The following is a 25,353-nucleotide window of genomic DNA, read 5'->3' as shown; positions in this document are numbered from 1 at the left end:
GGTATTGCAGAACTTCTAGGGGTGCCCCTGAAGCCTCCTTTTCTGCAGGCTGAACAGCCCAAATCCCTCAGCCTCTTCACACAGGGAGAGCCCTCTGAGCATCTTGGCTCTCTGCTGAACTCACTCCACTCAGTCAGTGTCTTGTTCTGGGGGTCCCAAAACTGTTTGTAATATTCTAGATGCAATGTTCCTTAGTTTTCTTTATCCTTCAGGTGCTGGATCTCATCCCTTGGAGAGAAGCCAAATCAGTGACTAGACCTGTCCAGATGATCCCAGATGGAGAAGCGGAGCTTACAGAAACTCCAAATTCTCATGGACTTAATTTTTTTTTAAGCTTTGACAAACACACAAAAGTGGTAATGTGGAGAAGTCCCTCCCCTACTTCCTCTGTGTTCACATCAGCTTGATTGTCTCCTTTGTCCCCCCTGCCTGAAGCCTTCAGGCCTCAATTTGTGTGCAAAGCCCGTGTGGGACGTGGTGTGGAGCATTTCTGAGCTCTAGTGCCATTTCTATATTAATGACAAAGTGTTATTTATATTTTCTTTTTAGAAGTGACCTCTTGCTGAGAGGTAACACAGTGTGTTAAATAAGCCAGGCTATGTGTAGATGCTGTTATCTCCTACTTAAAGGAGTCCAGCCTTTGATAAGCTCAGGGCTACACCTGCCTTAGAAACCAGATAGCACCTTGAAATATAGTAGTCCAGAGGGATACAGCTGCTGAATGGATGTTCAGATACTGACTAATCCCAGTAGCAAATCCTAGCAGCCAGCAAGTTATGTGAGCGATTTTGAGGGAGTTGAAGCATTGGACTGTCTCCTTTCTCCTCTCCCCTCCTCCCCCTTTCATGCTGCTCTGATGGTTTGGCTAAGAAGGGTCTCCTGCCATGATGATTAGTCTCAGCAGAGTGGGGGTAGGGAACTGGTAGCTCAGAATGTTCTCATCCTCACTTCCTGTATTTAAACCATGGACCTCATTGTATCTTCTGACTGGTGAAGAGTTACTGGGGACCTCTCCCTCAAGCAGATGCTAGAACAAAGGGCTTAAGAAAGGGTATTACCTTTGTAGGTAATGAACCTTTCCTTCCATAGGAAGTTTTTCAGGCACTTGTAGCCCCTGTTATGGCTGTGAGGAATGCTGACAAGTGCAGTGAAAACAGAGCTTGCAGTGTGCTTGCAGCTTTGCTGGCTCACTTTGGAAACAGGTCAGAGGGTTTCTTGTTTCCTTATAGGCTGCAAGCATGCCTAAGGGAAGCAGTGCTTGTCACTGTGCATATGGGAAAGTGAGGAACTTGGTTTAATCATTGTTTTCTTCTTTGCTGTGGTTGATGTAGCTTCCATAGACTGATCTGCTGGAAAGGTTTCTTGGGCCCAGCCAGCTGTGCTTCATTTTTGTCTTCTGTACAGAATGCTCTCTGTACCCCATTAGCCTGGGCACATACTTTTGTTCTTGTTCTTGTACTAGTGGGGACGTTTGTTATCATGAGATAATTTATGTCGTCACTTCTGATAGCAATTGTTTCCTGTGGAAACAGCGGCTTCTGAGTAAGAGGCTACCATAGCATGGGTTAAATTGCCTGTCATGCTGCATGTGCCTGAGGACACAGTGTCATCCTGTGGTGTATTCACAGTAGGAAATCTTCTAAAGGGAAACTAAATATTTAATGCCCACAGTGCCAGTCTTCTGAAAAGATTTGTCATAAGTTCAGTACACTTTGGAGATACTTAAAAGACATGAAATAGAGATGTACCTTCATGTTGCATATTCTGCCAAAGCAATGTCCCTGACAGCACTGGGCTAGTTGTGAGACCCAGCAAAGTTAACTTGTATTCTCTATAGTCCCAAATGAAATATTTTAAAAGAAGCAAACATCTGAGAAATAATACAATCGTCTGTTTACTTTTGCTTTCTGTACCCAATAAGTTAGGAAAAAAGTTATATTTAAAGGAATTCACGTTACATCTTTTTAATCAACAAGCACCAAAATCCAGCTGTTCAGAGAATTAATACAAGGCAATATCTGGGTATAAGATTAAAAGAAAAATTTCAATAAACACATTTTCTGTGTATAAAGCTTATTAAAAACTTATTCATTCTCTGAATGATGGAAGTAAGTGGTATGTGTTGGGAGAATAAACTCTAAAGGTTTGTGGTTTTTTTGCTTTTTTTTAAGTCTTACCCTCTCCTTCCTCCACTAGAAAAGAAATGCATTATAGAAGCTATGGTATACCAGCTTGGTTATTCTGCTTGGTGTTTTGTGAGGCACTGTAGAAGGCCACCTAAGACGCATTGTACTGTGTAACTACATGGCACGTTGAGGTAAAATGTGGTTCTAAAAAAGATTTGAACATTCTGGTTCATGGTGTTCCTGGATGTACTGGTCTCACTCACATGCTGTGGAAATCTCTGCCAGTACAACAGTCTCTGCAGGCCATACCACAGACACCCTTCACCTGGTTTCTATGTTGGGTTTTACATTCAACATGTACTTACATCCCTGCTACCTGTATGTCCATGCAGACTTACAGGCTACCTGGCCATGATAGATGGTTTTTATAACAAAATGCCTTTCTACTACTTACATGAACAGTTGTCATTGTGTTTGGCTCATGAGGCACTATTTAAAATGTTTTTAATTAAAATTATAGCACTTAAAATTGTTTTGTATAAAATTTGCTGTAAAGATTTGTAATATGGTCAAAGGGCTCTTTCTCCTTCATTACCATTTTTAAAAATGTTTTAAAAGCTAGAAAGCATCTTGTATATATTCTGTATATGTATAGCAGCACATTTCATTTATGGAAATATGTTCTCAGAATATTTATTTACTAATATATTTATCTTAAGCCATGTCTTATGTTGAGAGTGTGTGACATTATTGTAATAATCATTGAAAATCACTAACACGAGGCCCTGTAAATACATGATAATTGCACACAAAGATTTTACAGTACCTGCCGACCAAAAATGATTTAAGAGAAGTTGTAGTTACCTGCAGTTTTGTAAGAAAGTGTACAAATGTCTGTATTAAAAGAAAAAAAAAGGCAAAACCACACAAAAATACAGTTTTATTGCATATACATGTGGGAGTTGTTCTTCTTGTTTTGGGGGAAAGGACACAGATAGTTGTTCTCCTCAAAGTACAGTCCTAGATATACTGAGATGAACTCTAATGGACAACATTTTTTCTTTTTTTTTTTTTTTAAATAATAGATGGGTGGATATGTATATACATACACACACACAGAGATCATCAGTGGTTGTGGTTTCCTTTGCAGGCAACCCATAATGTTCTTAGGACCATTCAATTTTCACCGAGTGCCATAGTTGAATTTACCAGGTATTGTGCACAGTGTAAGTCCAGTTCTGGACAGTTTTAACTGTCTTCCTGATCCTGTCCCCAGGTGTGAGTGAACAGGGTGAGTGTTCATGGGGGCTGCCTGGTGCCTCACTGTCCCTGCTTACTGTCCCTGCTCACACCTGGCTGTGGTGCTGTTGGGGTGGGGGAAGCTCCATTCCTTGCAGGGGAACAAAGGTTACAGAGGAAGGCACAGAGGGAAAAGCAAAGGGTCGGGAAAGCAGTGCACCAGGGTGTGCTGTGGAAGAGATGGGGGGAGAGGTGTGCCAGGGAAATGGGGAGGGAAGTGCAGTGCAGCTGAGTGCAGTGTGGCCGTGCTTAACCATCAGCACAGCGCTTGGGCCTTCACACAGCGTGCAGGTTTATTGGGGAGCAGCAGGCAGGTGTTATACAAGCCCCTGAACCCTCCAGGCACATGAGAAGTACCACGACTGCTAAAAAAATCCTCATTTATGTTTGGAACCTGCCTGTTCCTTGTGGCAGGGCAACTTAATTCCGATATAATTTGAGGTAAAAATAATTTACTGTCCTGAAATAAAATGGTTTTGAGACCTGAACCAGCATGATGGAGGTGGACGCAACTGGATGAATCACAGCTTGAATAGTCAAGCTAGATCCAAATCCTTGTCTTGGATCATGAAATCACTGGTCCCACTGAAGTGATAATCAGTGCTGTGCTACTTGTTTTGTCAGCAGAGAGCACAGTTTGACCAAAGATGTCTGTGCAGACACCGAAAGAGGGGGGCCTGGGGATATGTGGCAGTGTGTGTGTGTGTGTGTGTGTGTGTATGCATTTATGTGATACATGTTTCTATGTTATTGTGTAAACAGTTTGCCTTCATGCATATTTCCCATCCAGAGATACACACACACACAAACACACACAAAAAATCTTTTCCAGACTCCTCCTCCAGTTTCTTCCTTCTCCCAGAGATTTTCACCTAGTAATCCCCTGGACTCTCCCCTCTGAACTCTTATCCATGTTCAAGTGCACTGTAATTCAGTCACCTCAGGATTCAGCCAAGAAATGAGCCTTACTTCTCTCCAACCCCCTTTATATGTAAAAACTCCATGTTTGGGATGACAGCCTGTTGGACTGGAGTGTCATTTTGCATGAGACCCTGTGTAGCAGGAGGATCAGTTATCATCCTCATCTCAGGTACAATGGGGAAGCCTGTCTGTATGCGAGGACAGGCACAATAATGGAAGAGCAACAGGCAGGCAGGAGTTAAGCAGCATCAGCAAGCACTTCTCAGTTAAAGTACCTGCCCCTTTTTCCACTTGGAAAACAGAATCCTGGCAATCACCAATGATTATAGATACACGTTTTATCTGCAAATCAGGTCATTAAACAACTATTTTTACAAACAGCATGAAACTTGCCGTCTGTGTTTGGCTGATGCACCTGTGTTGACAGGTTAGATCTGAGTCTCCTTCCTCTTCCCTTCCTCCATCCCCCCACTTGCTATTGTTGACTTGTGTTTTGTTTTCTTGCTTCTTGTTCTGAAGAAAACTGTGAGGTGATTGTGCTTTGAAGAGCAGGGCATACCTTTACTCTTGCTGTCCCACAAAATAATCAGTGAGCCCATCCTCTCTTTCTGTGAGAAAGACAGTTGTGGGCTGCTGGCTGAACTCGTATGTGATGCTTAGTTGTGTGCGTGATATTCTGTTTCTTCTTTGTTGTGGCTTTTTAAAAATGACTAAATGTAAATATTTTCTGTCAAAAATGAAAATTTCGGTACTTGGCAGGGGAAGGTTCTTTTTACTGTTGAGGTTCAATGTTTAAGGAACAAATTAGTGGCAAATGAGAGTCCTGTGGGCACCACAAACCTCCATAGAATCTCGATACAGTAAAAAAAGACAAGCAGGAGCAGACTATTCTTAATGGATTGTACATTATAGTAACACTTGGTGTTTCTGTAACATTATCTGCAATATCATGTGCATCTGTCAAATCCTGTGACAGCTGTTAGGTAACGTTTGTTGTTACTTGGGTAGTGTGAAGAGAAAAATGCCCTTAAAAGGATGGCTGTGTTCATACCCCATGGAGCCAGCCTGGCCTAATTCTTTGGCCAGGGAGACAACAGCATACCTGAAACTGGATATTTTATCTTGCAATGAAAGCGCCGTGCCCCTGGGACTTTAATGCTTCATAGAAAAGTGTCTCTTTCAGAATCAAGAACACATTTCTCTCATGGGGAATGAAACTGTTGCTTAGGAAACAGCAACAGAAAAAAAGGCAACAGTTCCCAGAATAAACCAAAGTGCAAGAGGAGTCTCATAACCGGAATGGCAAGAAAGGAGAGCAGAGTAACCTACCCTGTGTAAGGGGAGGCCAGTCCCCTGTGACAGTTGCATTTCTGAGAGAGAAAGAGTTTGAGTCTTCACATGAAAAGCTGGAGGCAGTTTGGGTATCTGACACTGGTATTCTGGTGTTTACATAAAAGGTCACTGAAGATTTCCTAAACTGTAGCATTATTTTGGTCAGGAGGAATTAATTAAAGAAAAGATGAATCTCTCAAGTAAGTGGAAACAGCATTACTGCAATTCGTAAAGAAAACACTGAAAGAATTGTTACAGTTCTTTGTAACAGTCTGAAAACACATAAACTGAAAACTTTCAATTTGCTGTTACCTCAGAAATTGTGTCTCAGAGCAATATTATACTTTATATATGTAATCATTCTCAGCATTTTCAGCTCAGATATTCTCTTCTAACCTCCACAAGAGACAACCCCGTTGTAATCTGCTGGTGAACTGCAGCAGTTTCTGCCTCCTTTATTCCATGCTTGTATACATGTTAGCCATCCTAACCGAACTCCTTCTGCACAAATGTATTTATTTTTTCATAATTATTATTTACAGCCATTTGTTGAATGCAGGGTGACCAGCTATAAACACAGCACATACTTCAGTGGTGAGTCATCTGAAGTTTGATTTATTCTGGTTTCTTGACAGCCTTATGTGGTTCATGCCTTTGCATTTGGAGTAAGTTGTCTTGAGACTGAAATTCAGAATGCCAAGTTTCACCCCAAAGCACAGGTGCTCAGTAAATTCAAGAAAGTATGAGCTGCATGAAATGTATGTGTATCAGGAATGTGTTGTTATAGGAAAAATAGTGTGGTCTGAGGAGAATTCTATTTTTTACTCTCAAGGTAGCAGAATTCATAAATGAGAGGCAGAGTTCATAAATGCCTAGAACAATATTCAGGTGAAACTATCACTGAACTGTATTTCATTGGAAGATTGTGAAATATTGATGCAAGGTATTAAGAACTAGTTGGACAAGTATTTGTCAGTTGTTTTTGTAGTTCACCTTTCCTTTAGGCAAAGTGGTGCACTAGAAAAATCTGTTAGTAGTCCTTCCCACTGCCTGAGAAGGCTCATTAAGCAGAAGATGAAAGTGGAATAGCTAGTCATGCTCATGCAGTGGCAGCCATGTGTCTGCTGATGGGTTTGGTCTGTAGTCATACAGGCTGCACATTCAGTACAGCTTCCAGGACTATCCGTAAAAATCTCCCATTTATACTCCTGCCAGGGGGGCTTGGAATACAAACACCATAATTCTGCAGTCCCACTAAGTTGTGTGCAATGTGATAAACTTCCTCAGCATTGTACTGGCTGTAGAAAGTCTGACAGAAACAAGTTCTTAAAAGGACAACGTTAATGCTTTGAAAAAGCAGATTATCTGTTTGAAGGAAAAAAATGGTTCAGAGAGTATATGCATATGAATTTGTAAGATCTTCTGAACAGCCTAATACAAATACAAGCTAGAAATTATATTCAAAGGAGGTAAGTGCTTTTTAAAGCAATTGTTTCATCAGCATCTATTTGGCCATAGAACTGAGTCTGTTACCCTGTTCTCAATGACCTTCTGTTATAGATACCAAAAAAGTATCTTTGATTTTTTTCCTATGGTTACAGTGTATAGAAAATTTATTTTTCCCAGAGTGTAAACTAACATCTTTTCTTCCTATAAAATGTTAGCACGATACAAGCATAATATGCTGTATTAAATAATGCATTTCCTATACATATATAAATATATATATTACTATGATAACATATCACACATTTTTACATAACACAGTCTCTATTTCCCCACAACATAACAATATTAAGACAAAAATACATATAAAATCATTTAGTCAACAAACTAAACTAGTTTTAAACATAGATTTTGAATTAGGGAAGGCACTTGTCCAGCTGGTCCCTTTCCACCTGAGGTCCACATACAGTGTAGGCTCTGGCACGCAGCGTCAAGGCAGGAGGCTCGCAGATTGCTGCAGTGGCAGTGCCAGCAGAAGCACTCGCTGCCCCAGCTTCTGGGGCAGACAACTGTCTTTTTCCTATGGCTTATTGTCCACTGAGCTGTGTTAGCTCATCTCTCTCTGCAACCACCCAATAAACAACATCAGAGAACTCATCTCTGTGAAAAGTAACTCAGAGAAGAAAAAGCGATGGCGATTTTTGACCTGTCAGTTTATTGCAGCACCACACAGCCGGTCAGACCGACACCAGAGTGAGAAGGGGGCCGGAGCTGGAGCTGGAATGCATGTATATGAGGAGGCATCTCCTCAGGATTATTTTGTTGTCAAAACAGTTGCTTTTGACATTGTAGCCAATGTCAGGCTTGCAGCCTGTCCAGCCTGTTGAGGGAACTGATAGGCAGGACATCAGAAGGCCATTCAGATACAATTCCAAACAAATTCTTCTTCTGCAGTTATTTTCACTTTGCTGAAGAAAGTGGTGTAAACACTAACCTCCTGAGGTGTCCGTGCTCCCCAGCTGTCAGCACTCAGCTGCTTGTGTAGTAGGGGTGTGCTGAATCATGTGGGATTACAACAGTTGTGCATGTCACACGTTTTGTTTCTCTCTCCCCCCCCAACCCTTACAGCAAATATCAAAAAGTGCTATGTTAATGGATACCATATACCTTGGCCATATACCACCACACCCTGAAGTGCTTGTACGAGGAGTGTGAGTGACCAAACCACATTTGGAAAAAATTCCAAAGAGCTCTACCTGCTCTTTATGGTCTCAGGCCTGTACAGTAACAAGTGCTATTTAAGGGCCCCTGTCCATGCATTTCCATCTATTGCTCTGTTTGCAAGCATTAGAGGTATCTAGAATCAGATAATCTGGAAGATTTGGGAGGGTGGGGGGGAAATGGGGACCTCAGAATTTCCACTGAGCTTTTATCAGTATGTTACCCATGCACTGTCCAATACCTTCTGCATAGTCATGTTTTTTGTTGCCATGACCAGTTAATCTGCTGTAACTGCTGGTTTTATGGGTCTTTTGTACAGAAATTTGATAAGCATTCCCTAAGAAAGGCCCATGAAATGCGATTTTATTATTTAAAAAACAGTTGAGAAGCTAAGGGACTGATGCAAAAATCTCTTTCTAAATTCTCTAGATTTTCCATTAGTGGCTTTAGTCTTAGCTGTGGTTTTTAATGCTTGTGTCCAACTTCATAGTGAACTTAAATTCTTTACTAAGGAAGAGAAGCCTAGCAGTTCTGTAGTTTCCTGCAATAGGTAAAAATCAGTCATGGGGCATTCCTGATGTTTTTTCAGTTTATCAGCAGCAGTAACTGCTTTGTGAATGTCTCTTTTACTCTATATGTTTAACTGCTCACGAACATTTGATGAGGCAAGCAAACAAAGCTTCACCAGTTTGTGATAAGCACTATGTGCTCATAACAACTCTTAAGGGTCTGGGTACCACACTGCGATTCTCTCCTCCTGGTTTTCTGTTAGTGCACCACATTAAGCACGCTTAGGAACCAGCCTGCTTTGTTCTGCTATGAATCTGTGAGTTGGACTTTTTCTCTATGCAGCATGATACAAAGCCTGACTGTTAAAAAGGCAATTTCAGAATTTTTGTTGGTTTGAGACAGATAATGTGTTTTGGTCTAACATGAAGGCACGGAAGAGAGAACCGGCGGCGTATTTTTTACAACTCGTCCTATCTTGATTTTAGGTAATACCGTAATTACAGTTTCCTGTGTTCTTTCCAGCAGCTCATGCAAGAAAGTACTAGATGTTCCCATGATATTCCATTTTTGATATAAACAATTTCATAATTGCTGGCTTAGTAGAGGTCTTGTTTCTTTTAGGCACGTATGGTGGCATTGTTCAGCTGTTGCTGGCACTCATCTGTGCTACATAAATAGAGCTGGATTGAATTCAGTTCAGGTAAAAGACTAGATCTACAATGGCAAGTAAGGCACAATATATCATTGTTTAATTCTTAGATGCCCTATTTTTTCAAGGAAATCTGTAGCCCACGTGAAGGGGAGGGAATTAAATGTTAAAAAACATAAGGGCAGATACTATAATGAATTTGAACTCAGTGACAATTTTCTTACTTTTCTTAATTACCTTTTGTAGATGCTCTTAATAGATGTTCTCTGACTGCATGTATGGTATGTCTTGTATATGCAGACCATTGGTATATGTTTAAACTTAACCAGTTTAACGGTTCTCAGTGAATTTCCTCAGACACAGTTTGAGGAGCTGCTCACTCAGTAAACTTTGCCAATCAGTTTATCTGTCTTCTGCATTGACAGTTTTTCCTAAATATCTTGATGCTCTGAACTTGCTGAGGCTGAAAGACTCACTGTTGATCTCACTTTAGGCTGCTGAGATTAATATCTGTAACTTCAGAGTCAAAATTTGTTAGCTTCACTGTTTAAAAATTCAGTGGATTTACAGTATCTCTGGGCAATCCTTTAAGAAGCCCTAAGCTTACATCCAGAATGGATGCTGGACTTCAGGCTGGAGTACAATGGTTTTTTAAAGGATCACTGTGAATATGAACAAAATTATCATAAACATCAGTGAATGATGGGTCAGACACAGTCATTTAAAAGGCTTCATTGCTCGTGCAGGCCTTGACCTGGTGAGCAGGACTCCATCAAAACGTGTATTTGCAGCTGAAACTTGACAGAGCACCTCCTGAATTTGATTTTCATTTGTGCATCTCTGCTTGTAGAAACAGAAAACGTAGAAACAGCAGAGCACTGGGCCACCAGGCTGGTATGTTTTCCAAGTCTGTGGTTCCCATTTAGACGTGTTTACATGAAGGCTAATAAGCTCTGGTTGCTGTGGCAGCTGAACAGGTTACCTGTACCTACCTCTGTCTTCAGCCTTGAGAATAAAAGGACTAAAGTAGCCTGATAGAATACAGTGATACAGGAAAGCAGGACACAATAACTCCTCAACCTGCAGATATTCACTCAGTTACCTCTGGCAGGGGTACAGGACATTTTGTATTTTACAAGTTTTTCCATATATTTTAAGTGCAGTGGTTTAAAGGCAGTAATTAAGAGCACTACAGATTTAATGAGCACCAGATACTTCAAAACTATTGCTGCAGTTAAATCCGTTGTCGCTAATATCCGTTGTCTTTGGAAACGGACATTTTGGAAAACAAGTATGAGACTGGGAGAAAAAAAAGGAAGGATTAATCTCAAGTCACCTGGATTTTAAGAAGATCAATTCTTGTAAAACAGAAGGCACTTTAGTCTCCCACGAGTGGGTTGCAATCATCCTGTTGATTTCGGAGCTTTTTCTTGAAGATGGATATCGATGTGGACGGCTGGTAAAATATACTCCAGATCTCACCAGCAGTAGTGACATCACTGCAATCCTCAGTTTCACTTGTGGATGGAATCTGATGGGATCTAGGAGACAAGGGTTGATTCACTCCTGTATTAAGGTGCTTGGGAAGCCGCAGTGGTCTGTCTGCAGTGCTGCTGCACTGGGAGTGCTCGCAGCTTCCTCTATGTCTGTGACACCTTTTCTTTCTCCCTCTGCACAATACAGAGGTTTTGGGAGCATTTCTTGGTTGTCATGACCAAATAAAAAGTAAGGTATTCTACTGCCAGAATAGTTGCTACCCTAACAACAGCAGTGACATTAAGATAAGAAATCTGTACAGACTCTGTTACGAGTTGCTATTAATACAAATTAATTTCCTTTTATATTTAAGCGTGTTTTTAGTATGTAAACACAACATTCAGAATTTTGATTTGCTGCTAACTCATCTATCATTTCATTCAATGAGTGTCCATTTAGAGGACACAAAACTTACTTTGTATGAGCATAGAAAAATAAAGCAATAAATTATATTGTTTTTATTAATTGGCAAAAAACATCTGGTTAAGTGTCACATTATAATTTGTGATTCTTTTTTGAACCATTTTCAATATTTCAGAAAAAGAAATTAAGTATTAACTAGCCTATATCTAACTCTTTTTCCCAGCTCCCCAGTCTGGGATGAGGTTTTAATTTTTTTCTTGCAAAGTACTCTCATACTTTGACCTCTTCTCACCAAATATAGATGTCTGATTACATTTTCCTCTTTCCTTCTTCTTCCTTAAAATACAAATCTTGTCAACACAAGACCAGAAGAGAAATTCTAGCAGCAAACGCTATCCTAACAGCCTGGGAAGTTAAAAAATGTGCTTATTTAGTATCTTTTATGAGGATATAAATATGTAATAAATAACTTGGGTTTGAATATGACCAGTCTGTCTGTCAGAAGGCCAAGAAGATATCAGGTTTGGTACAGAGCTGAGATCTGAGTTCTCTGGGGACAGCTTTGCTCCACACTCACCTCATGGTAACATGGAGAATTATCTTTGCTATTATGGCTGTAACACTTAGGATGAGCAGTGCTGTGAGACTGTATATTGTCCACTCTGTAAAAGAGAAGAAGAAAGGGAGGGGGGGGGAGGGAAGTTGTTAGTACATTCACTTACTTACAGCTTTTAAAGTAAGAATATTGCACAAAAGAAACACACAGCCTTCTGACCATTCAAAACTGTAATCTGAAGATGCCTCAAACCTACAAAACTGGCAGAAACTGTACAACTTTCAGTCAGAACTGGCTTTTCCCTTGCAGGACTGCTCCCTGTAAAATTGAAAGTTGGCAAAAGTCAAAGCATATACCAGTAAAATTATCTAGGAAAGGCACCAAAACTTAGAAGAAAATTTAAAAGCAGACTAGAATATATGCTACAGTAGCAACTCTTATGATTGCAAGGAGGTGGTCCAGGTTTTTATCAGTAATTATGTAGTTATGTAAGAAATCACAAAGTATGGAATGGGAGGAGTGTCTTCTAGAGTCTTGGTCAGCATTTGTGGTCTGCTCTTGGCCATTGCACTTTATATTTCAATTTAGTTCTGGTTGTAGGAGTAAGTCAAGCAGGACCCATTGTGTCATTGTAACATTAAGTCCTTGACACATGGCAGTTCTCAGTGGCACCTCCCCTGCACCCATGAACTTGTCCAGCCTTCTTTGTATTATTGATGAAGCTTTTGTTAATTGGGGTAACTGGGATGCATCCAGCATTCAAGCTTTTCTAGACTCTACAAAAGCTTGCTCTTTTTTTTCAGCAATTTGTGCCACTCTCTAGTATGCACTGGTCACTGAAGCTGATTCTAGTGAGGAGGCTGCTCTGACTCACATTTTATTTTGATGTGTTTTCCTTCTCAAGAAAGAACTCACCATCTTCACACTATTTCTGATTTATGCTGGGAAGTAAGTTTTGAAATGTAAGGAGAGAATCACAGTTAGTGCTAATTAGACTATATGAAAATTCATCTATTAGTAAGATGCACAGTGAATCAGATAATGTGGAGGAGGAGCAAAGGAAATAGTGACTCCAGATTGTGCATTGCCAAAATGTTTTCCCTGTTTCCACATTTAATTGTAATATTACCAGGCATGGAGCTAGTGGGATGACTTGGGCTGGTTGTGATGACATAAAGTATCTTTGATGACCGAGCTGCATTGATGCTGAGATTTGCTTGTTCATTTATCCTCTCTGAAAGGGTGTGATTCACTGGAGTCTTGTTTTGATGCACATTGTCCTTTACAGCTGAAAACACAAGAGTATGATTAAAACAACAACTTCTTAACGGGTGTAATTGGACTTCATTTTGTGCTTGTAAACAGAAGTGCTGCTCTCTGGTTTACTTAAGAGAACTCAATCAAATTATGTCTGATTCCAGAAGAAGCCTGTATTTCACTAGTTTGGGGTTCTCAGAATTTTTCTGGAAGCTAATTTTTCATCATAGCAGTAGGTACAACTCAAGGACCAAAACGTTTTCTCTTCATGACTTTCAATCAGAGAGGAATAAACTGTTGGAAGGAGAGAAGAGGAGCTAAGATGCAGATGGAGTACTATTTATTTGTTTCACCTTTTGTCATTTGCTAATCTGTTTTGATAGGCAGGTATAGGATTGAATTTTTGAAAACCTGAACTTTGCTATTTATGACATAGCTGACTGGAGTGTTCCAAATTGAGAGAATTTTTGGCAAAGCTTTTACCCACTGTGCAGTGGCAACAAGAGAGATAAAATACCTGGTAAATGAGAGTTAAAATATTTGCTCTTTCGTTGCCACTTCAGAAATCTCCTGTGTGAATTAAATGCTTCACTGAAAGGTAGAAACAGGAAAGTTAGCCTCTCACCTCTGTATCTGATAGCAAATCCCTGGGCTTGATTGATGTCATCTGAGAAAAAGTACAAAATGACAAAATCCAAAGAGATGTTAAAGGTGTGGGGAGGCCGGTTCTTGCCATTAAAACGAGCCAGAACATGATAGGTGTAGCCATCCAGCAATTCCACCATATCTGTAGCATCTTTGATTTCAAAAAGGGCAAAGCTGAAGTGGATTCGAGATGCTCCTGGAACTTGTATGGTCCAGTAACAGACTTTGCCTGTGCCATATGTGTCAGGAAAATCTGGGGAGTAGATCACAGCTGTAGCAGAAGTGTAATTCCCTCCACAGGCACCAATAAGGGCTGTGAAAACAAGAGAAGAGGGAGAAAATGAAAAAAAAAAAAAGAGGTTATACATTAATTTTGCAAAACTTTAGCAGCCTGTAGATTCTAAGACTTGAATGTGACTTGAAGGTGCAGACTTGCTATGCCAGCAGGATGCACTGTCTCTGGGACTGGTATTCTCTACCTTCCACAGCACTGGGAGCACGGCCATTACATTGCATTTCCTTGAACAGGCTCATCATGTCTCATTACTCAGACCTGTGCATCAGTCTTGAATACTGCAACTATCCTTTGTCCTTGCAGGTAACCACGTACCTTTTCCCACATCCCCGCAGGAACAGGATAAAAGATAAATCACTGATTCAGGGGCTTCTGCTCCATCCCTATGAGGCAGGGAGGCAAGTGGATTAGTGATTATTAACTCTCACTGTTGAAGTACTGAAACTCCTTCACAGCTGTATCAAATTGAAAAAACAAATATTCACAGAACAAATGAGTTTGGAAGGGACCCTGAAGATTGTCCACTCAAATCCCCCTGCTCAAAGCAGGAGACAGTGTCTAGTTGTATTTTGAGTCTCCAAGGATGGAAACTCTACAGCCTGTCTGGGCAATTTGTTCCAGTGTCACCCTCACCATAAAAAAAAGTTTTTCCTTTTGTTTAAATGGATTTTCCTGTATTTCAGTTTGTGCCTTTTGACTCTTATCTATTCACTAGATAACACTGAGGAGAGGCTGGCTTCATCTTTACACCCTCCCATCAGTTAGTTATACAAATTGAAAAGGTTCCCCCCCTGTGCCTTCTTTTATCACAGCTGAACAATCCAAGTTCTCTCAGCCTCTCCTTGTATGAATGATGCTGTAATCCCTTAATCACCCCTGTCGCCATATATGTGCTTTTCAAGCCTCCTGTCTTTTGATCTTGCCCCAACTAATATTTGACCTTACCTTCACTAAGTAAATTCAAAAAGATCCTATTACAAAGTCTAAAGAAAAGATTTGTTGCTACCTTTTATATTAGAAAAAAGTACATGCCCAATACATTGTTATATTCCCTGACAACTATCCAGATTCCCAGTGCAAAGTTAATTACCAGTGAATCCAGACAGCAACTCAAATGCCAGCCAACTGAGGATGCATATCTATATATATATATATATAATTTTTAAAAGATATTAGAGAGAGGTATATATGCATATATATGTATAATATATATATGTTATATATATGTAATATATATATATAATATAATGTATTTTATGTCAAAGCTGTTTGAATCAAAGTTATCAAAGTTATCATTCCCCAAAGACTGAAGAATCAAAGTAGAATTATTGTCTCTGAAAGCTTGATTAAAGCCCTGTAAGAGAGGCCTGTGAGAATGGAAGTAAAGGAACTGTTTTAAAGTGTCTCAGTTTTCACAGGCCTCTGAGAAAAAGCTTTAATAAATACAAATTAAAAGAAAACTCTGGGAACAAGAACAAGAAGTAGCATATGTCTGCCAGAAGAACACATGAAAATATTTCTTTTTCTGGAGCAGGGCCTGATCATAGCCTTAACAAACCTTGTACTTGAGTGTGCACTACAAAAGACCTTATAGAGGAACTGAAAGAATATGAAAGAATAAGAACAGAAAGAACATGAAAGACCTCACAGAGGTACTAAGGGACATAGGGGAATTTGTGTTTGGCACTTACTCCACGCTAACACAGCTGGTGATTTAATCCAATAGATAGAATTGTTCAAATAGATAGAACAGATAAAATTGATAGAATTGAAATTTGTCACCGAGATACAGAATTTGAAAATGGCTTTCGGGTATTGTTACATTTGACTGTGCTGTTTGTAATTACTGAATCACAAGATGTTATTCAAACCAGCAATATTAACTAAGAGTGCCAATGACTAGTGCTCCACAGATGCCTAGCAAAGCACAGCATTGCCCCATATGGAATGGAAATGCTTTCCCTCTCTCATTTCCTTCTAGAGCTGGCAGAATTCTGTGTTGTGGGTCTAAATGTTACCGCATCAGACTGTGATAGTAACACATAAATATAAGGATAATGGGGTGAGGGGGAAGTGTGTGTGTGTACAGGGATTGCGGTGGAGGTTCTGGGGGTATGACATAATGGGAAACAGAGACATGAGGTGAGCAGGTGTTGCTCACCAGGAAAAGCAAACAGGTAGATGCTACTAGGATGACCTGTCTTACCTGGCCACAGCTTTCAGGTAAACGTTGCTGTTTACCAGAAAAGACACTGCAGGTCCTCAGGGTAACATTTTGCTGAGCACTCGGTTACTCTAGAAAAGGAAAGCTACAAAGGAAGACTTTACCCATTGAGGATTTGATAGGCCAAGAGCAGAAGGAAACAGAGGATGCTGCAATGTGATGCTACCAGTGCTACCAGCACTGGAAGTAACATGCAACTCTGGTGCATCTTTTCATATCTTGGGGAGAATCTGGAAGTGAGCAGAGTGACCAATTTCTGTCCCACTGAAATGTCTTTCTGTCTCGCTAACTGGGAACCTGAGTTGTAAAGTACGGAGATGGGAAGTTTGTTTGTGTGATCAGAAGGTGGAATATGATGCCACTTTTAGTTCCAGAAAGTCTGTAACTCAAAAGGTATCTTCTACATCAGAGGCAGTTGAGATTGAGAAGCAATGATATACTGGTGCATACGGTGAAGTTTTCCAGTACTCCCAGCTGGAGCTTGTACTGCAGCCGGACAAGCAGTGACTCACACCATCTACCTCTGAAGTTACACAACTGGCACTGGTACATAAACTGAAGAGTAGAAAGGAGGATTTCTATGTATAAGACATTATGAAATCAGCAATGGTCATAACAGCAACCTAACTTGACTGTACTTTCACAGTATATTTCTGTCTCAGTCCTACCTACATTGCTTTGCGTTAACTGCATCATAGCAAATCTCATCATGTTTAATTAAAAAAAAAAGAAGTTTGTGTATATTCAAATTTTACTTGAGGCGTCTCACTCATATATTTACTCTCTTGTAAGATCAATTCTTAAGGTGTCTTTCTGTTGTGACATGCCGTTTCTGATAGCTGAGTTAGTATCACTTGTGAGGAAGTAAGAGACAATCTCCAGAGCACGAGCAGGCATAATTTCTTGGAAGAGCTATTTCATGTTATTAATGGTTGAGAATCTTATACAGAAATGCAAAGCAGCTTTATTTTATATTGAATTTAGGTGTTTTGCTGTTTTGTGTGCAACAGTTCTCATTGTCCTTAGAGCCTTTTCCCTAATTTGCTGAACATTTGAGGCCTCTCCTTTGGGAAAAACTGAGCCTGCTTCAATACTTACTGTCAAAAAGAATGACTCTGCCATCCCCACCACAAGGCTGAGTATGGTCTCCAAAGCAAACACTGTTGCATTCCGTACTGGCTGCCTCCCCATATCTCCAGTAGTCAGGGTTATTTCCGCAGAAACAAGCATAACCCGATTCCATGCCTGCAAACTTTGACAACAAAGATGCATAAGAAGGGAGGAATAACATTTGAAGGAGTGACAGCGGGAGGTTATATGAGCAAGAAAGCTGGCAGCAGAATGTGTGTGTTTTGGAGAAGTATGATTAGTCAGAGGAACCACCACAAATTGTTTTTGTTTGAGCTGTCAGGATGCTACTTAAGGCTAGTGAGAAACATGGAATGGAGGGCCGTTAGGGTGCCCTGTCACTCATAACTGCAGTGAGCAAGCATACTTTCTCCTGGCATCCTGGCATTTGTCCAGTTTGCTCTGGATGCAGAGAGAGGGATATAGATCTCTTGGAGTGGAAGTGAGACCTTAGACCTCCTAAAGGTTTAAAAAAAAAAAAGGGCAACAGGAGAAATACGAGAGAGAGCTCTAGGCATACTGCTGTCTTTGAAAACATTTTGTAAATGTATGTCAAAGAAATCACCTTAAATTGTTGACTTCGGCAGGAACTGATGCATGTTTGGATAGTGAGTTTATTGGAGGTCTCACTGGTGCCAGTCAAAGGTGGTGGTTCTCCATGGTCCTTGTAACACCCTAGATTCCCTGGCACTGGCAAGAGCAACAGACAACAGTCATTCTAAAGGTGTGCCTGTAAACATTCAAAACACAGACCACTTTATGCACTACCTGATTACTAAGCAGTATGTTCTGCAGTATGGGAAACGTTACTCTATACTAGATCCTTGTCATATTTTCCAAAATGCACAGGTATAAATAAAGGGGCAAGAGTATCATATCTTCTTAGCAATATACCTGTAATACTATCTGGTTGGTTCCAGTAATCTGCAGTAAAATAGACAAGATAAATACCTGGTTCATTTTTCCTGACAGAGACAGTTAAAAAAAAAAGAAAGGCATTAAGTAGTTTCAGAGGGTTTGTGGGTTTTTTTTACTATGAGCATGCATATTCTAACAATATAAACAAACTATGTGATTTCTGTCTGATCTTCAAAACAATAACATTCTGGAAGTTTTCAAAACAGGATATTTGAGGAAGGGAACCTAAACTGTTTTAAGATAGACTTTGGTAAATTTTATGGGAGGGACTATGTACTTATATAGGGGAATTTCCTAATATTTAAAACTTGAATTCTGAGATGAATTTGAAGTATCATACAAAGAGATAAAAAATGAGCAATATCACTTTAAAAAAAACCTATTTTTATATCTATTTACATTAATACAATGTTTCAAGGCTCCTTGGTCACCATGGGAGCTCAGTTTTCCCCCTTCAGTGCACAATTTGTCCTCTGTTTTTGTTTTGTTTTGGTTTTGCACTTTTCATCAAAGCACTGGAATTTAGCCATGACCACCCCACGGAGAGGATGTGGAGCACAATATAATACTGGGCTAATGGCATAAAATTACCCCTTGCCTACTTGTCATATCTGCTCAGATACTTGAAATTAAATCTATTCCCAGTTCTATGGTAAGGTAAGTGTTTTATTCCTATGCCAGATTGACAAGGATTCTTTTTTGTCCACCTAACTGCCACAGCCCTGCATGACACGTGATGCGGTCAGAGAGCTGTATTAGAGTTTTATTTATTCAGTCATTTTTTATTTCAGTACCCAGTAAACATAATGTTGCTTCAAATATTGTTCATAATTTTCTAAGAATGACACAATTTCAATTATAAATACTTGCATGGAGTTATGGCTTTGATATGCCCTGCAGCAAAATGCATATAAGTACTGAGACTTCAAGTTACAGCCTGATTTAACATACCTTTGGAAATCCCCATTTGCAGCCCCACCCCAGCTGAGTACAGCTGGGCAGATAACTCTCAGAGAGCTCATTTTTTTGGCATTGTGCATGCTTTCACTGCTCTGAAAAAGCTTCCTGGTTAACCAACCTAGCTCATTTTCCTAAGAGACCTGGGATTTCGTAATTTTTTAAAAATTTTTGAAGTAGCTTTATTGGTGAGACCCTTCAACCTCATCGTCAGAGAATTAGTATTTTAATATGTTCCATGCTAAGAAATCTGACAGAGTAATTTGAAAACCTCTTAAATTTTGTAATTAAATCAAGCGTACATCCTAAAGCTAATTAGTCTCTTTGGTGTCCCAGCACTATTTTAATTTTCTTTGCTCTTAATATTTAGCCTACTAAAGAAACTTGGCAAAAAATGAGGTAGTCAGTGTTCTGCGATTACTGTTCATGCTGACCAGTGATGTTTTACTATTAAATTATCTTCACCTGTTTGTATTTATTTGTTCTCTTGTCCTTAAGAGGTCACCTCTTTTAAGCAGTATCTGACATAATGAGGTCCTGGCAAAAACCACAGCTTCTGTGTTTTACATGCCAAGGCACATGTATTAAAACACGGAATTAATCATTTTGAGCTCAAAATCATGTTCCAGCTATGCTCATCTAGATGTCTTTCAAGAGCCTCGTAGCCTTTTGCAATGGTAGGATGCACCAGTGCACTGTCTCAAATGATTTGAGCTCTCTGCCGTGTTAAAATGCAGACAGGTCAATCTTACAGGGTGATCCTGGCTCTGCCATTTAACACTTCATCGATACCTCAGTCAAATTTATTACATTACATACATGCACACTGGAAAAACGATTCCAGTAATGAAATCTGTTTATGGGAAGAGAGTCACACGGGTCATAAACACGGAGATGCAATTAAGTGGGATAGCAAGCCTTTCTTTTACATTTTGGGAGCAAAGTTGTTATTTCCTTTGAGTTTAAACCTAACCTCATTAACAAGGAGACCAGGAAAGTCAGGAGTAGCTGCAACATTGCAAACAAACCATCTAAAGCATTCAATTCTGAATTCTCCATGTGAGATGCACATGTTCTCTCAGGACTCAGAGCTGCCGCCTTGACTTTTATTTTGTTTTTGTTTATTCCAGTCTGCTTAGCAGACAAGACATTAAGAAGAAGAGAGGAAGAAAAGGAAAGACTAAGCTCCTACTGGGGTAACTACTGCTGTCTTCTGTGATTATGCTCATCCATCTTCCTCCAACACTGCTAATTTCTGTGCAGCGTGTCTGCACATGCAGAATGCCAGAACGCGCTTCTGACTGAAACATTTAGTGTTACGTATAAATATTAGTGAATGAGACACATGATATAATCATGTGAAATCATCATCATAATGCAAAAGTCTTAACTGTAGATTCTTAATTATTGCTACAGTGAATCATTGCATGCAAATCTCTCTAGGCAATCAAGACGCTTCATGTTGTTGGCATTGTCCTGGTGTTATGTGGGTATAGTTAATAGGGAACTTATGCTCCAGATACTTGTCTTTTCTAGCAGTAAATATGATTATGGAAAAGAAGCTTATACTCCTCTGACAATTTTCAAATAGGATTTCTTTACACGATTGCTTTCTTGCTCCATCACAAAACTCAGTTTTGTATTGTGTACTTCACAAGACAGTTTTGATGGTCCTATGATTTAGCAACATGCTTACTGAAAACAGAAAATCTGGTGAAGAATAAAAGATTTTTTTACTTACACAGTAAACCATGAGGTTTGTATTAAGATTTGGATGGGCTTGCAATGTACAGTTTGCTCTAAATTGCTGCAATTCCTTTTACTAGTATTGAGTTTCAGTGCAATTCTTGAAGCAGCTGCTACTGGTCAAAAGGACATTTTGTAAATATAAGTCTGGATTATCTGTGCAAGTAAGTGTCCAAGTTTAAATCCTCTGCTCCCCACCACAGAGAAAATGAGTGAGGCTGGTTTTAAAAGGATCCTTTGTGTAGAACAAATGGAGTGGAGAGAATTTGCCTTTCAGCTTTTTTCCTGGTGCTGTATCCAGATAATTTGTTAACATCTGTGGTCTTTAAAGAAAATGCAAATTCTTTCATTTTAGACTAAGATAAATTTCTTAATTAGGAGGGTCAGGTTTCCCAAATCAGACCTGGTATATTAGAAAAATAAGAGTAAGATGTCCTCTAAACAATGAGTATTGGAGTGTTGAATGATTTTGCGTTATTTAAAATTAGACCCCTTAATTTGTATTTAAGTCTAGGTAAAAGTCGTCTGACTTAGGGTCACACTTAAGTATTTGTTTGCCTAGCTTGAGGATGTGACTCACTCACTCATGTTCATAAAAAAAAACCAAAACAAAACAAAAATCTATGAACAAAGTAAAAAAATCTATAGATCCATTTTCCTTTGTTTGGTTTTCTTTTACTAACTTCAACTAAGAAACATACTTCTTCCAATCAAAAGTATTCCTACGTTAAGGACAACTGCTCTGATGCTTAAGAGTGTACACCTGAGTTATCCCTTAGAAACAAAGAGTCCTTGCACAGAAGAAGTAAGGAAGATAGACTTAATAAAATGTGTAGCCATAGTTGCTTGTTAACATGTAAAACTGAAATCTCTTTTTAATATCCAGGCATATTTTAAGAATGTTATTCTTAGGAGCTTGGAGTATCGAGAAAGAAAATTTTGGAACATACCACAAATCATGACATTTTAGACAAGGTAAAAAATATAATATATTAAAAATATTAAACACTGGAAGGAAGCTTCAGGTGAGTAGCTTGTGAATTATCTGATTAGAAAAAAAATCAAACAAAGCCCAGGTTGTGGTTTCACAGCAATTCTAAGTACATGCACCTGCCAGAGATAGAATTCTAGCCTGGAGTTCCCACATACCAAGTAGCCACCTTTTCCCTGTGTCCTCATACTGTTTCTTGTTTGTTCCAAGCAGTTCTGTGTATGATGCACTATCACATTAAACTAATACAATTCATTTTACAAGCTAATTGCAAATAGTGGACACCTACATACCTTGTAAAATTTTTTCTATTCATATCCATATTTCTATGGATTCAAAGAACTGGCAGTACTTCATAAGTTTTGTGTGATTCTCTGTCACACAAAATTATTTGTAAATAATATAATCCAGTAACTCTGAGATAAGATGAAAAGGATAGCAGTGGAGGAACAATTCAGTGAGCTAGTCATTAACTCTAAACACCCATTTAAAATATAGCTTAGTCTGTAAATGAAAATAAGATGATTTGCCTTGTCCTGGTTTCTGTTTGAAAATCACCACCCACTGCTGTATAACTGCCAGTCTCTGTGAGACAAAGGCCTAAAAAAATTGCCTGGTGCTCTTACTTCGGCAGGATGGAATCTCACAGTATTTCCAATATATTCCATCCTCATGTTCTGCAATGTAGCACCACGGGCTCACATCTCCATCAGGATTTCTGAAATACAAAAATCGAGTGAGTGAAAGTCATCAATTTTTTTTTCAAAAACCACATAAAAGTCAATCTTCTTAAGCTTCAGTGACATCACTATTTTTGCCCTAATACCTCCTGTTGGACTTATATATCAAAAAAAAAGCAAAAGTGGTCAGGAAGTTTAGACAGCTTTGCTTATTATAGTGCACATCACACATAAGATGCCCAAAATGTCTAAAATGTAATATCTTTTTACTTCAAGTTTAAAAGGTGCAGAGTTATTTCTCGTAAGTACTGACAGAGAGAAAGATTTTCAGTCCCACATCCTGTGTACAGGTTCCATAGGCTCCTAAACTTGATTTTTTGCTTTGGTACAAAATAGTTCAGACTCCAACTTTCTGTATGTATGATGATAAAAACATTTAGCTGATAAAGTCTTCTTTAGGGAAAGACTCAGTTATTTTCTTTCCCTTCAGTAAAAGTGAGTAAACCTGTTCCAGTGATCTCTCAGTATGGATGGGTAATTCCTTATGTGTCCATGATGATGATGATGATTATCATTATCATTACCATTATAATTATTTGCTGTTGTGTAGCTCACTTACAAATGCATACCTAATTAGTCATTATATTATATAAAGTCTTTTCTATATACACTTTGAAAAGCTATTCACATTGAAAAGATCTATTAAAGAGAATAAATTGTTATTTTGCACAGTCAGGTTGAAATGTGACCTTTTTTTTTACGTATGACCAGTTATAATCTCTTCATCATGAATTTTGGCATGAATTCTATTAATTACACCCCCCCCCTACTGAAGTGTCAGTTCAGCTGCATGTTGTCATTTGCGAGTATTAACAACTCTTTTGTGGGAGATCCCATTTTAGAAATGCTGGGGATATTTTTTGGTCAAGTAACAGACTGCTGAAGACAACTGGTGAGTTGAGTTCAATTTGGATGACTAAAATGTTGCTAGTGAGGCTTTCAAAAAGATTAGTAAAGGTGGTGGACAAGGAAAGCCTAAGAGTGGTATGCTAGGAATTTAGGTGTAATGGCAGAGCTTCCAGTAGCTGAAGAACGTAGAAGACTAAAACCAAAAAAAAGCTTGTACTCAAATTAACACACTTTCCCTTGTTTTCACAGTTACAGGAATTTGTGCATTTACATCTTCATGACAGAAACCATATGTCTGGAATTGAATCATGATAATGACACTCTACACATAAATGCCTTAAAATGTGAGGAAATTGTAGAGAGACATGATTAATGTCTTTAGAAATCTTTGTCTTGAACCTCAAGAGTGCATACAGTTAGAAAACAAGTGTCTGTCTTTCAGCCTTCATAATTTTGTTATGGTTGAAATGAGGTTTAGTGGAACATGATGAGGCATTTCCATCATAACAGGGTGTTTTGCAGTAAACAAAGTATTCCAAGTAAGGACCTCCCATGGAGAGGTAACATGCTTCTGATTAATGCTTTAAGTGTAAAACTAGATTATTCAAACGTTGTCCCTAAAATCAAATCTCAAAGCAATATATTATGCCTTAAAAAAGCCTTCTGAGATATGTGCTGCCTCAGAGAAGGGAAGATCAACTCGTCCATTGTCACCAAGTAAATGAATGTCAGAGAAAGAGCTGAAACAGCTGTATCACAGGCCTTAACATTTGCATGCTGAAGATATGCTCTGGCCCTCTTAGTGACTTTCCAAGCTTTCTTTCAAGACAATTCGAAGTTAAAAGTCATCCATTAGTTAGGATTGTTATTCCAGAATATTCCCAGGCCAAGTGATATAGCTTAAGGAAGGAAATAGGGATGGAGTCAAACTCCATCCCTAAGAGGATAATCTAACACCTAGCAGACTGAGGTCACAAATCTGTATTTGGTAATTAAGTCATTTCTCAGGTTTATATATCAGATTATAGGCTTCTTGCTCCTTGTAACACTTACCAAATTCTCATTTGCTAAGTAAAGCAGGACTCCAGCAAGAGAAAACATTCAGATTGTTACGCACGTTTTTGCATAGCTCATACAACCTGTTTTTCTTTGTACTAACTGAAGCATTAGCCCAAGTTGGCTGCCAAAAGTAAGATCCTGTCTGTCTAGAATATTGCCACACAGCAACAATCAAAATTACCTTCTTCATTCTGCTATTTGTATCACAGGCAACTCAGTGGCCACTAGACTTTTCATAGCTCCATATTAGTATCCTTGCTGAGACACAGCTCTCTACCTGTCATGAAAATCCTCACACATTTGGTGCTGCTGGGCTGAGGGAGCCTGTGAAGTTGGTATGAAATGTTTTTAATGGGAAGACAGCCCTTCCAGTGCTCAGATGCCAATCTGGTACTAGACAGTTTGATATCTATCTGGTTTCCAGTAAAGACAATGCCCAACTTCTACAGAACTTCTCTTGTAGGTAGTGTATTTTGCTTTGCTCCTGTAAGGTGCTGAACTGATTCAAAAAAGAGTCAGTTCTGAAGCTGGCAATAATGCTTTCTCATTTATGGCTGAAAACAGAGTACACTGGTGCAACACACT

At 39.2% G+C, this 25,353-nt stretch overlaps 2 protein-coding genes across 5 annotated transcripts in view; one reads left to right on the top strand and one right to left on the bottom strand.

Moving 5' to 3' along the window:
* The window catches only part of ZNRF3 (zinc and ring finger 3), a 75,638-nt gene extending 72,560 nt beyond the window's left edge, over window positions 1–3,078 (top strand). For all 3 annotated transcript variants that reach the window (XM_027689593.1, XM_027689592.1, XM_027689594.1), the window contains one exon: window positions 213–3,078. In XM_027689593.1, the coding sequence (XP_027545394.1) occupies window positions 213–256 (44 nt within the window). In that variant the 3' untranslated portion in view covers window positions 257–3,078. The remainder of the gene's footprint in view (window positions 1–212) is intronic.
* A 731-nt stretch (window positions 3,079–3,809) lies between these two features.
* The window catches only part of KREMEN1 (kringle containing transmembrane protein 1), a 33,419-nt gene continuing 11,875 nt past the window's right edge, over window positions 3,810–25,353 (bottom strand). The window contains exons 3-10 of one of the 2 annotated variants that reach the window (XM_027689619.1): window positions 22,747–22,838; window positions 18,074–18,198; window positions 17,479–17,632; window positions 13,842–14,174; window positions 13,089–13,247; window positions 11,981–12,065; window positions 10,841–11,045; window positions 3,810–7,746 (exon numbers count right to left, since the gene is read on the bottom strand). In XM_027689619.1, coding sequence (XP_027545420.1) covers window positions 10,883–11,045; window positions 11,981–12,065; window positions 13,089–13,247; window positions 13,842–14,174; window positions 17,479–17,632; window positions 18,074–18,198; window positions 22,747–22,838 — 1,111 coding nt within the window. In that variant the 3' untranslated portion in view covers window positions 3,810–7,746; window positions 10,841–10,882. Of the gene's footprint in view, window positions 7,747–10,771; window positions 11,046–11,980; window positions 12,066–13,088; window positions 13,248–13,841; window positions 14,175–17,478; window positions 17,633–18,073; window positions 18,199–22,746; window positions 22,839–25,353 lie in introns of those variants that run through there. The other variant, XM_027689618.1, reaches the window with a different exon arrangement.

Source organism: Neopelma chrysocephalum, unplaced genomic scaffold (assembly GCF_003984885.1).
Source record: "Neopelma chrysocephalum unplaced genomic scaffold, ASM398488v2 Primary Assembly neopelma1_77, whole genome shotgun sequence".
Classification (NCBI taxonomy): domain Eukaryota; kingdom Metazoa; phylum Chordata; class Aves; order Passeriformes; family Pipridae; genus Neopelma; species Neopelma chrysocephalum.
Note: the sequence above shows the minus strand (reverse complement) of the source record. Positions and strands in the feature narration are given on the sequence as shown.